The 13,561-nt window shown below is 38.4% G+C and overlaps 1 protein-coding gene across 1 annotated transcript in view; it reads right to left on the minus strand.

Moving 5' to 3' along the window:
- SLC35F4 (solute carrier family 35 member F4) overlaps nucleotides 1-13,561 on the minus strand; it is a 222,152-nt gene that overhangs the window by 27,352 nt on the left and 181,239 nt on the right. Inside the window, exon 2 of the mRNA XM_031453777.2 lies at nucleotides 1,571-1,756. Within this exon, the coding sequence (XP_031309637.1) occupies nucleotides 1,571-1,756 (186 nt within the window). The remainder of the gene's footprint in view (nucleotides 1-1,570; nucleotides 1,757-13,561) is intronic.

Consider the following 13,561-nt stretch of genomic DNA (forward strand, 5'->3'; position numbering starts at 1 on the left):
ATGCCTTCTGAATCATTACAGAAAGAGTAAATTATGTCCCATCTGGTCTTTAATGGTACTGTCTTTGAGATCTGTAATTTGTATATGATAGATAGGGCAAGTCCTTATTAACCATATTTAATTAACTGGAACATTCTGTCCTGCAGATAACTGGGATAATAAGAATATTACTGCAACTTATTAAAGCCAATTAAAACTTTCTGAAGATTTAAGATGTCATTTTCTTAACTTTTTTTTAAGAGTTTTAGCCTTGGGGTCCATAGTTGCTGAGATATCATTTTTAAATGTTGTCATTTTTTTGATAATATATCTTTTCTCATATAAAAGATATCAAATTAGTAGAACCCTAGAAGAGGCTTTCACATCTCCTCTATACCTTTGTTTACCCCTATCCGTAACTGATTCCCCTGAATTACTATTTCTCTTCTGTTTATTTTTTTAAAGCCAATGTTCTCAAAGTTACGAGGTTTTTGGTTTTCATTGTCTTTTTTTTTCTTTTACTACTCACTTATTTTGGATAGAGCATTTTGTTGTCTTTGCTGTTGTTACTATTGATTTTAAGGATGCAAAGGATTTTAATACGTTGCTGGCCAAGCTGAAGGAATAAATGGAGGAGGAGAGACTGAAAATGCAGGTGGAAGAGAGGGAGAGGAGGTGATGAGGGATACAGGAGAAGGAGTTAACATCAGAAGGGCAACAAACACAAAAGTCAAATGAGGTTCTGCAATGATGGTAATCAGCAAACAAAAGAACAGAGACATTGAGGCAGAGAGGAAAGTATCTGTTACCACACAGTTGTTTTGGTCTCTTCTGGAAGGTAGAAGTGTGGTCATATGTAAGAGGAAGTAAGTATGGACTCGGGGCTTGGTAGCATCTCTGGGAAGGCAGTCAGATGTCTACCACCAAAAAGTAACAGTACTGGCCAGCAGCCTAGTGGACCCTGCTGCATTTTAAAATGATACATTTGCTGGGAAACTCAGGGATATAGTCAGGAGACTTATCTAGTAATTTCAGTAACCCAAGTAACCCAGGAGTTAGAGAGTGTCAGTCGGCTGTGAGGAAAGGCTAGAGATCTTGACTGATCAAAGAGGCAAGTGAAGTGTCCTGAAGGAGACATAAAATTGGGAAAACTTGATGGGCTCCAAGGACTAGCAGTCTTGATGAAGACAAGAGCAGAGTCTGTGATTTTACTGGTGCTTTTAGTCTCAGAATGGGCACAGCGTGCTATTGCTAAACCCCAGGGTTGAGTTAAAAGATGCTAGCTTTTGACATCTTAAAAATGAGAAAATTAGTTTCCTTATAAACATCATTAGAAGTCATTGTTCAACCATGTGTTAAGCCCTTCAACTATAGGTTTTGGTATTATTTCTCTGCTACACCAGACACCATTAACAGATTGTACCTCTACATTTCCCTTCTTCCTTCTCCTTCTACTTGATAAACTTTCCCCACACCCTCCTCTGAGAGTCCATATAACATCTCTACATTCTGTGCCAATGGTCAGATCTTGCACTGCTGGTTAGAAGCTTACTTAGACGTACTGTTATTTAAGGGGAAGTCACCAACATACCTGATCTGTTCTGCCTCTCGGCTCTGTGTCCACAAACTCCAGAGGATCCTCGACTCTGAAGTTCAAGAATAGGAGCAGAAGAATCTTCAGTGACAGACAGAGGGGACAGTTGTCTACTGATGCTACTGTGTGAACTGGGGCAGTTGGCTCCTGGTTTACATCGAGTAACCGATGATCTGGAGGTACCTGGGGAGAAAGAGTTCATGCCAGTTTGAGAACTTCCTGGAGGAAAAAACAGATTTTTAAATGCCTTGGCAGTAAAATGTATGGAATATTTACCGAACTCATTGCTAATTTTACAAAAGAGGCTCCTAATAAGAAAATGCTATGTTGGCGAAGTCTGTGTCCTTAAGATAAAGGATCTTTTTAGATAAACCCATTAAGTGGAAATGAACGTTAGAAGATGGTGTTTGGGTTGACATATCTGTTCTGATTAGAACTGTTATCACAGTGGAATAGTTTACCTCTGGGAAAGCAAAGTGATGTTATGCCTGCTTCCTCCCTTTTCTTCCTGAGGCTGACTGTTGAATTCCTAACTCATAAAACTGCCAACAGCTTCTCCTGTTAAATCCACTCTACACTGTTCCATCAGGTTGTGGTGCTAAAATCCAGCTTTGTGGTGCTTCCTCTGCTCTGGCTAGGACTTCCAATACTATGCTGAATAGAAGTGTCAAGAGGGGGTCATCCTTTTCTTGTTTTCAATCTCAGAGGAAAGGCTTTCAGCTTTTCACCACTGAGTATGATGTTAGCTGTGGCCTTGTAATATAAGGCCTTTGTTATGATAAGGTATGTCCCCTGTACACCCATTTTGCTGAGAGTTTTTATCATAAATCGATGTTGAATTTGTCAAATGCTTTTTTGCACCTGCTGAGATGACTGATTTTCATTTTTCATTTGTTAATGCGGTGTATCACACTGACTGATTTGCGGATCCTGAACCATCTTTGCATCACTGTATCCCACACTCGAACTTCATCTGGATTTCACTGGTTTTATCACCAGTGACTTTTTTCTGGATCCCATCCAGGACACCACATTACATTTAGTCATTTTGTCTCCTTAGGCCTCCTATGGTCTACGGAAGTATTTCAGTCTTTATTTTTCACAAGTTTTGAGAAGTACTGTTGAAGTATTTTGTAGGAAGAATGTCCCTCAATTGGAGTTTGTTAGATTTCTTTTCATGTTTATTTTGGGGTTATGTGTTTCGGGGAGGAACACCACAAAGGTGAAGTATTCTTATTATGTGATATCAGCCCTGATATGCTACCAATATGATTTATTACCTATGATGTTAACCTTGATCACCTGGTCAAGACAGCGTGTGTCAGGGTTCTCCACTGTCCTTCTCCCCTTCCCATACTCTGTTCTTTGGAAGTGAGTCACTAATTCCAGCCCATACTCCGTGGTGAGGAATGAAGAAGTGTTAAGCTTTACATTCTGGAGGGGAAATGTCTACACATAGTATTTGGAATTCTTCTCAAGAGAAGATTTGTCTTTTTTTTCTCCCTTTATCCATTCAGTCATTTATTTATATTAGTATGGGCTTATATATATTTTATACTTTGGGTTATGATCAAACCTGGACTGTTCGTTCTTTTGCACAAATAATTCCAGCTTTCACCACTGGGAGTTCTTTCAGATTGACTTCTGAGTTCCTTTGACACATCTCCATTCTTTTGGGGTTTTTTGTTTTGTTTTGTTTTTAAGCTCTTCTTACTTTCTGGCACTAAAGATATTCTGGGCTCATCTTTTATTTACCATGCTCCATTCCTGGAATCAGTCATTTCTCTAAGGATCTCTATTAACTTTATTTGGAGAATGGTATTTGGAAACCAAGATCTGACTGTGAGTGTGCTCACTGTTACTGGGGTACCCCTGAATGTGGATCTTTTCAGTTGTCAGAACTAGGAAATATGTGTATGTATGTCAACCCGGTGTATATATATGTCCATAATTGTGTCTGTACATATCTATCCTGTGCTTTTTTTAATGGTCTCTAAGAACTAGGGGAAATGTTCTATATACAGTGTGACCTCAAACAATACCTGTTGACTTTGATGAGGTTCAACCGGGATGATGAGATGAAGAGTATCAGAATCAGCTTGGACACTGATAGCTATCAATTCTAAGACAGGTATACTGCTCTGACTGCTCTCTGGGGTGTTTGTGTATATTCTTTATTCTCACTGATAGAGGGTTGAGAACAGAGACTGTCATTCTCTCTGGGTCATGGATGTTATGTCTTGGTGTGGTACTTCTGAAATGGTAGAAAGGAGGTAGAAACTGTCAAAAGCAAAATCTTGAAATAGCAATGATATCTTGGCTTTCTTTTGGTTTTGAATACATCGTGTTATGTACTATGTGAGTAATCACTTGAAGCAATCAAAGCAGAACCGTGAGAAGTAGTGATGTCCAAAAAAAAAAAAATCTATTATTTTCTTGCTCCCCTCTCCCACCTTTTATAATTTTGATATATATTTTTTTAATCTAAGCAATGTTCTCCTAGGTCAATCTTCCCAAGCAATAGAAATAAAAGCAAAAATAAATAAACAAACAGATAGGACCTAAGCTTGAGTTCCTGAACCATCATCTCCATCAGGGAACCTAACAGAACAGCAGTGTAACTTAGATGCAAGTGTTAGTTCCATGGTCTAGGCATCTCCATCTATAACAAAAGTATATCTTGTTTTCTTTTCTTTCTTTCTCTTTTTTCCTTAATCTTGTAAAAAGTAGAGGAATATAAAAATGGAGTTAGCAATACCATCTTTTAATTCTGTCAAGTTGACCTAACAAAAATTTATTATTTAATCTCAACTTTTAAAAAATGTACAGCTACTCAAAAATCAACAGAAGCATCACATACTGAGTACTGTGCTTGAATTAATGCTGTGTTAATACTGTTGTGATAAAAGTGTCAAAAATACATAAGGTTCTAATTTTACACATCCAAAATGTTTGCCCTACTTCCACAGCTATGTTTATTTTTATTTTTTTATTGTAGTATAGTTGAAGTACAATGTTATGCAAGTTTCACGTGTACAACATGGTGATTCACAATTTTTAGAGGTTGTATTCCATTTATAGTTATTACAAAATATTGGCTATATTCTCTGCACTGTACCGTATATCCTTGTAGCTTTATACATGGTTTTTACCTCTTAATCCCCTCTTATCTTGCCCCTCCCCCCCACTGGTAACCATTAGTTTGTTCTCTATATCTGTGAGTCTGTTTCTTTTTTGTTATATTCAACACTTTTATTTTTTAGACTCCACATATAAGTGATATCATACAATGTTTGTCTTCCTCTGTCTGACTTATTTCACTTAGCACAATACCCTCCAAGTCTATCTAGGTTGTTGCAAAAGGCAAAATTTCATTCTTTTTTTATGGCTAAGTAGTATTCTAGTGTGTGTGTGTATCGCATCTTCTTTATCTATTCATCTGTTGATGGGCACTTGGGCTGCTTCCATGTTTTGGCTATTGTAAGTAGTGCTGTTATGAACATTGGGGTGCATGTATTTTTTTGAATTAGAGTTTTCAGCTTTTTCTGCATATATACCCGGGAGTAGAATTGCTGGCTATTTTTAGTTTTTTGAGAAACTTCCATACTGTTTTTTCCACAGTGGCTACATCACTTAACATTTCTACCAACAGTGTAAGACGGTTCCTTTTCCCACATCCTTGCCAACATTTGTTATTTGTATTCTTTTTGATGATAGCCATTCTGACAGATGTGAGGTGAAATCTCATTGTGGTTTTGATTTGCACTTCCCTGATGATTAGTGATGTTTAGCATATTTTCATGTGCCTGTTTGCCATCTGCATTTACTCCTTGGAAAAATTGTCTGTTCAGTTCTGCTGCACATTTGTTTAATTGTGTTGTTTTTTTCTTGATATTGAATTGTAGGAGCTATTTATATATTTTGGCTATTAACCCATTATCAGTCATATCATTTGCAAATACTTTCTCCCATTCAGTAATTGTCTTTTCATTTTGTTGATGGTTTCCTTTGCTGTGCAAAAGCTTTTAAGCTTAATTAGGTCCCATTTGTTTATTTTTGCTTTTATTTCCTTTGCTTTAGGAGACATTAAAAAAATATTGCTATGATTTATGACAAAGAGTATTCTGCCTATGTTTTCCTTTAGGGGTTTTATGGTTTCTGGTCTTATATTTAGGTCTTTAATCCATTTTGAGGGTTTGTTTTTGTTTGTTTTGGTGTATATGGTGTTAGAGAATGTTCTCATTTCCTTCTTTTACACATATCTGTCCAGTTTTCCCAGCACCACCTATTCAAGAGACTGTCTTTTTTCCTCCATTGTATATTCTCGCCTCCTTTGTCATAGATTAATTGACCATAAGTGCATGGGTTTATTTGTGGGCTCTCTATTCTATTCCATTGATCGATGTGTCTATTTTTGTGCCAGTACCATACTGTTTTGATTACTGTAGCTTTGCAGTATAGTCTGAAATCAGGTAGCATGATTCCTCCAGCTCTGTTCTTCTTTCCCAAGATTGTTTTGGCTATTCAGAGTCTTTCATGTTTCCATATGAATTTTAAAATTATTTGTTCTAGTTCTGTAAAAAATGCCCTTGGTATTTTGGCAGAGATTGCATTGAATCTGTAGATTGTTTTGCGTAGTGTGTCATTTTAACAATATTAATTCTTCCAGTTCATGAACACAATATATCTTAACATCTGTTTGTGTTGTTTTGAGTCCCATAGATTATTGATTGTTGTGCTTTTGTTTTCATATGTCTCCAGGTATTTTTTTATTTCCTCTTTGATTTCTTCAGTGATCTATTGGTTGCTTAGTAGCATACTGTTTAGCCTCCATGTTTTTGTGATTTTTGCCATTTTATCTTGTAGCTGATTTTTAGTCTTACAGCATTGTGATCGGAAAAGATGCTTGATATGATTTCAGTTTTCTTAAATTTACTGAGGCTTGTTTTGTGGCCTAGCATGTGATAAATCCTGGAGAATGTTACATGTGCACTTCAAAAGAATGTATATTTTGCTGCTTTTGGATGGAATGTTCTGTATATGTATCTATTAAGCTCATCTGGCCTAATGTGTCATTTAAGGCCAATGTTTCCTTATTGATTTCCTGTCTGAATGACCTGCCCATTGATGTGAGTGGGGTGTTAAAGTCCCCTACTAGTATTGTGTTGCTGTTGGTTTCTCTCTTTGTCTGTTAGTATTTGCTTTATGTATTTAGGTACATATAATATTTACATATATATGTTGGGTATATATATATTTACAATTGTTATATCTTCTTGGATTGACTCCTTGATCATTATGTAATGTCCTTCTTTGTCTCTTACAAGTTTTTATTTTGAAGTCTATTTTGTCTGATGTAAATATTGCTACACTGGCTTTACCCATAGTGGGCAGGGCCTGGCCCAGCTGGTCCCAGGACAGGATCTGGCCTGCTAGTGGACAGGCCCTGTCTGTAGACTGAGGTATTATTGTTTTCTTGTGGCTAGTGTTTGCCCACTGGTGGGTGGAATTGGCCTGAGGCTAGGGCATGCTCACTAGTGGGCAGGGCCTAGGACCCGGGGTCTCTGGCTGAAGGGCCCTGGGGGGTCTCAGGTCTAGTGCCCATGCACTGGTACACTGGGCCAGGTCCTGGGCCCTCTAGTGGGCAAGGCCATGTCCAGAGGTGGCTGTGGGTCTGGGGCTCTTAAGGCAGCCTGTCCACTACTCAGTGGGGCTCTGTCAGTGTCTACTTAGTTGCTTGGCCTGAGGCATCCCAGCACTGGTGCCTGTAGACTGTTGGTGTGGGGCTGGGTCCTAGTGCTAATAAGCTAAAGATTCCAGAATGGTGTTTGTCAGCAGCAGTGTCCATGTGGTAGAAGGAACTCCCAAAAATGGCTGCTGGCAGTGTCTATGTCCCCACAGTGAGTTGGAGTTGCCTCCTGCCTCTCTGGGTGACTCCCTGGGATCAGAAGACAGGTCTGGCCTAGGCTCCCATCAAATAAGTGCTTCTGCCCTGGGTTCCAGAGTGTGCGAGATTTTGTGTGAGCCCTTTAAGAGTGAAGTCTTTATTTCCCTGTCCTCTGAGCTTCCTGAAAGTAAGCCTTGCTGATCATCAAAGCCAAATGCTCTGGGGGCTTCTCTTCCCAGGGCAGGACCCCTGGGCTGGGGAGCCCAAAGTATGACCTCTCCTCTGGGAGAACCTCTGCAGTTGTAATTATTCTCCTGTTTGTGGATCACCCACCCTGGCATATGATTTGACGATATCATGACTCTGCCCCTCCTACACGTCTCATTATTGTTCCTTCTTGATATATCTTTAGTTGTAGATCTAGTCTGGTAAGTTCTGGTCTTTTTCACTGATGGTTGTTTTGCAAATAGTTGTGATTTTGGTGTGCCCATGAGAGGAGGTGAGCTCAAGGTCTTTCTATTCCACCATCTTGTGGCTCACAGCTTTGTTTCTAGTTGAATATTTCAAATTCAATGAAAAGAGGCTGTCTAAAATTCAGGGAACACTCATTTATTCATGCTCTCCAAGAGGGGCTGATACTCAGATACTCCAAGAGTCATTTTTAATTTATCTTTCAAGTATCTTTTATAATTTATTTCTACATGAGGTGTTCTCATGTTTTCTTAGGTGAATACCAGCGATCACTCTGTGATTATTCAGCAATTGTAGGTGGAAAGGAGGAAATCCAAACATGGGTTGGGTAGCAAGTTGAAAAGAGATTGAGATAAAATATTAGCCATAGTTACTAAAAAGTTAGTAAATCACGTGTAGCTAGCAAGTGTTGGATTCACAGGCCAAACTAGTGATTTCTCTTTCTTTCTCATTCTCCCTGACGTGCTACGTCCTGGCTTCTGTACCTCCTGGTCATTATGCAATATAGCTCAAAGCTGACTGCCTGCTGCCAGCTGCCTCCCGCTTGCTGATTCATGGAAGAGACCTGACAGTAGTTGAGCCACTGCAGACATTCAAACCGTTGTCCTAAAAAGGCAAATTTAAACTTCAGAGCCAGGCCCAGAGGCATGTTCAGGGCTTGGTCCTTGAAACAGCTGTCCCCAGTCCTGGAAATGAAGACACCAGCCTATGTCTTATACTGTTCAATTAATATAAAGCCAGCCCTGGTGAAAATACATATTCAGAATGTCACCTGGGATGCAGTCAAGGATCATAAATAAATCATACCTATTTTGTATTTTACATGCCACAGTGAGTGCCTGGGTATTGCAAATTCAGTTAGTGAACAGTGTTCAGACTTTGATAGGTATTGAGAATAAACTGCATTAGGAGTGACGGGTTGAAAGTCTCCCATTAGTCACACCAGGGAGTCTCCCTGCCCCTTGTAAAGACATATCCTCACCCGAGCCATAGTGATAGGGCCACCTTGTGCCATTTTTCATAATTGTCCAGGTACAAGAATATGATTCCTTCATCTGCTCTGGTTGGGCTCTGCATGCTCCCCAAATCAATTTAGTTCAACAAGCAATTATTAAGCACCTATTCTAAGGCAAGGATTATGTCAGGAACAGGAGTTAGACAAATGATGAACACACAGTCCATGGCTGCATTGTGCTCTCAACCTAGTATTAGAGCCAGACACGTAACCAATTAACTGTAATGCAAACTGCAAAGCAAGAAGAAAGGGAGTGATTCGTTCAGCCTGGAGTAGGAAAGACTCCATGGGAGGTTATATCAAAGTTGGCTTTGAAGGATGAGCAGGACTTTGCCAGGCAGAGTTTCATGCTGCGTCAGAGAAAATTGTAGGAGCGAATACTCAGAGGTGTAAACTGCGTGCTATGAAACTTAATGATAAGATGATCAACTCTAAGATGCTGAATTCTGAGTACAAAAGAGCATCAAACCCCATTCTTCTACACTTGCCTGTTACTTGGAAAGGAATTTTGGTCTAATTGAGATCCAGACAGAACACAGTGGTTAAGAATACAGGTTGTTTAAATCTGGGGAGACCTGGTAGGAATCTGGGCTCAGCCATGTATAGTTGTACAACACTGAGGCAGGGGATGGCCATGTAATCTCCCTTAACCTCAGTTTTCTCTCCTGTTCTACCCAAATCTGAGGAGTGTTGTGTGGATTAAATGGTCCACAGAACATACTCAAGAAATGCATACTATTATAACTAGTAGTGATCAGATAAAGTAGCACAAATGGTCATTCCTGTTTATCAATTTCAATCACAATGTTTGACTTCATGTAATGGAAATCCAAACTGAATTGTTTTAAGTAAAAATGGGGAGTTTTAATAAGATGGCCGAGGATGTCCCTAAACCTCAGGAAAAGCTGGAACCCAGGGTGTGGCGTAGTGGAGCAGTCCCCCATCTCTCATTTCTTCTTGTTTAGCTGCCACTTTGCAAAAAATGTGGTTGTTCAAAGCTCTTAGTTTTCCAATCTCACAGCTTTAGCCTCCTAGGAGAAATCTAGTTGCCTATAGTCAAAAATCTTGAGGAAGGAGCTTGTATCTTTTACTGACTCCTGGCCCCATTTCTGTGGCCAGAGAACACTGCAACAGGCTGCAGCTCCCAGGAAAGTATGGCTGGAGCTGGGCAGACAGTGCCGTGGGTTTTCACTTAGAAACTTCAAAGCAAAGAGGGCAAAGAAGAACTACAACTACTGAGAAAAACAAATGCCTAAACAGATGGAAGGTAAGGTATGGGATTCTCAGATAACAATTTGAAAAGCCAAGCTGATAAAGATTAACTGGGAAAAGGTCTTTGGAAAATAGGTGAGAGAGAAGCAAAGTGTCCAGGGAGTTTCTGTGTGGGTGAGTGCAAGATGACTTGGACGACAAATGGATAGACAAGACTCAAATATTTAAACAAGTGTCCTGCTGTTGACTCTTATCTCCCATGAGCACAAAACATCAATGAAACATTCTGTTCAGCTAAGACCTATACTGAAAAGTGAGCCAGAGGTCTTCTCCTGAGTTGCTGCAAACTGTTGGTGCATGTTTACTTGAAATACCACATGCACCTCTGGTGCCCAAACCTAAAGATGGAGATAATGGAAACACAGATGGTGATTACACAATCCAGGCGACGGGAGAGGGAAGTGGGGTGGGAGGGATAAGAGCTACTGTATAAGAGGCAGCATAGTATCCTGGAAAAATTTCTGAAAATCAGGACAACAACTGGCTGGTAAATCACTTGACCTCTCTTTGTCTACATCTTTTCTGCTCTGAAATTTATTGGACAAAATGATTTCCTAAATTCCTAAAGCTTTCTCTTCTTTGGTTTAAATTTTTTTCAAACAAGCACCTGAAAATCATGTTTAATCATAAACAAACTTTGTCTATTTTCAACTAATTTTTTTTAGTCATTCATATTAGTCAAGGTTCCAGAAGGAAGAGAGAACTAGGATAATTTATAAAACAGTGGTCAAGGTATAGGGCTGTAGGGCAATGGTTCTGGCATCACCTGGGAACTTGTTAAAAATGCAGATCAGCAGCAGCCATCTCAGACATTTGAATCAGAAACTTTGCTGTGGAGGTAACTATAAGTGGGGTTTAAGGAGCCCCTCAGTGATTCCAGTGCAAGATAAAGTCTGAGAACCACTATGAGTGAGAAAGCAGAGCAAGTAGGGCAGTACCCAGGTTTAGCAACAGCTCTTACTGCACTTGAGCCTGAAGGGACAAGAGGAGGGAGTGATTAGAAAAATCTGAAAGGAGAGGGTTGACCAATATGAGTTATGACTTTTCATTAAAGTAGGCATCCACCTGGGGGATCCTGAAAATACTCCCTTCTTTTGATGTCCTGTAGGGTCTCCCCATTGGTCAATCAAAGCCAAAGAGCAAGAAAGTCTGTTTCTGTAGTCCTTAGAGTTCTACTGCCGGACGGAGGCAGGTGGAGGAGGGGCAGATAAAAGGCATCCGATATCCATGTTTCTACAATAATATTAGAATCACAAAATCAGGGATTGGACCACATGATCGTCTAGCTTTAAGCTTCTTTAATTGATGGATCATATTTTAAGCATAAAACTAGCTTTGACAATTTTCAACTAAACTTCTATTAATTTCTTTTAAATATCCATGATCTTCTCCATGAAGATGTTATAATCACTGACAAAACATCGAAGACAGAATTGTGGTCCTGAATTTTGACTGGGAGTTGTTTGGGAGCCATAATTATCACCGTGACATTCTGTCTTATAAAAAGAGACAAGACATCAATAATTCAACAAAAGGTTATGTGAAAAGCTGTATTTCACCTTATTTTTTAACTGATATTCCATTGAATTACAAAGACAGCAATTATTCCTTGTAGTAAAGGAATATTTATTGTCATCAGTATTGGTTGGATTTTCTTAGAAATCCAAAAGGAATCTGCTGTAAAGTTACTCTCCTTTTTTATTTATTAAAAAATAGTTGATTCATAATAATTGTGTTATTTTCAGGTGTATAGCTTCAAATTATTTTCCATTATAGGTTATTATAAGATGTGGAATATAATTACCTGTGCTATACAGTAGTAAATCATTATTGTTTATTTTATATATAGGGGTTTGTATCTCTTAATCCCATACTCCTGATTTATCCTTCAACTCCCTTTTGCCCTTTAGTAACCATAGGTTTGTTTTCTGTGTCTGTGAGTCTGTTTCTATTTTGTAAATAAGTTGATTTTTACTTTTTTAGATTCTACATGTAAGTGATAAGTAACGTTTGTCTTTCTCTGTCTGACTTCATTTAGTATATAATTATCTCTAGGTCCATCCATGTTGCTGCAAATGACAATATTTTTCTTTTTTATGGCTGAATAATATTCATATATATACACACACACACATATATATATTATTTGTAGACTTTTTGATGATGGCCATTATGACTGGTGTGAGATGATACATCATCGTGGTTTGATTTGCATTTTTTCACATGCCTATTGGCCATCTATATGTCTTCTTTGGAGAAATGTCTATTTAGGTCTTCTGCCCATTTTTTTTATTAGGTTATTTTGTGATATCAAGCTGAATGCATTGTCTGTATATTTTGGAAATTCACCCCTTGTCAGTTTCATTGTTTGCAAATACTTTCTCCCATTTCATAGGTTGTCTTTTTGTTTTATTGATGTTTCCTTTGCTGTGCAAAAGCGTATAAGTTGGATTAGGTCCCATTTGTTTGTTTTTCCCTTTATTTCTTTCACCTTGGGAAACTGATCTAAGAAAATATTATTACAATTTTATGTCAGAGAATGTTTTGCCTATGTTCTCATCTAGGAGTTTTATGGTGTCACATCTTATATTTAGGTCTTTAAACTATTTTGAGTTTATTTTTGTATATGGCGTGAGGGAGTGTTCTAATTTCATTGATTTACATGAGGCTGTCCGGTTTTCCCAACACCACTTACTAAAGAGACTGTCTTTTCTTCATTGTGTATCATTTGCAAATAGTGACAATTTTACTTCTTCCCTTCCAATTTTGATATCTTTTATTTGTTTTTCTTGTTTAACTATCATAGCTAGGACTTCCAATACTATGTTGAATAGTGGTGGTGAGAGTGGGCATCTTGTGCCTGAATGTAGCAGAAAGACTTTCAGCTTTTCATTGTTAAGTCATTTATGACAAATTCACAGCCAATATAATACTCATTACATTAACATCCTTTCATGATACAAACTCTAACCAAAATGGGCATAGGGGGAACATATGTCAAATTTTGTAAAATACTTTTTCTACAGCTGTTGAAATAGTCATGCAGTTTTTGTCTTTCCTTTTGTTGATGTGGTGTATCATATTGATTGATTTGCATATGTTGAACTGTCCTTGTGACCCTGTGATGAATCCAACTTGCTTATGGTATATAATACATTTATGTATTATTGCATTCACTTTGCTAATATTTTGTTCAGGAGCTTTACATCTATATTTGTCAAAGATATTGGCCTGTAATCTTTTTGTTTGGCAGTGTCTTTGGTTTTGGTATCAGGATGATGGTGGCCTCATAGAATGACTTCGGGAGTGTTCCTTCCTCTTCAGTCTTTCGAAAGAGTCTGAG

The sequence above is a fragment of the Camelus dromedarius genome, chromosome 5, assembly GCF_036321535.1.
Source record: "Camelus dromedarius isolate mCamDro1 chromosome 5, mCamDro1.pat, whole genome shotgun sequence".
Taxonomy (NCBI): Eukaryota; Metazoa; Chordata; class Mammalia; order Artiodactyla; family Camelidae; genus Camelus; species Camelus dromedarius.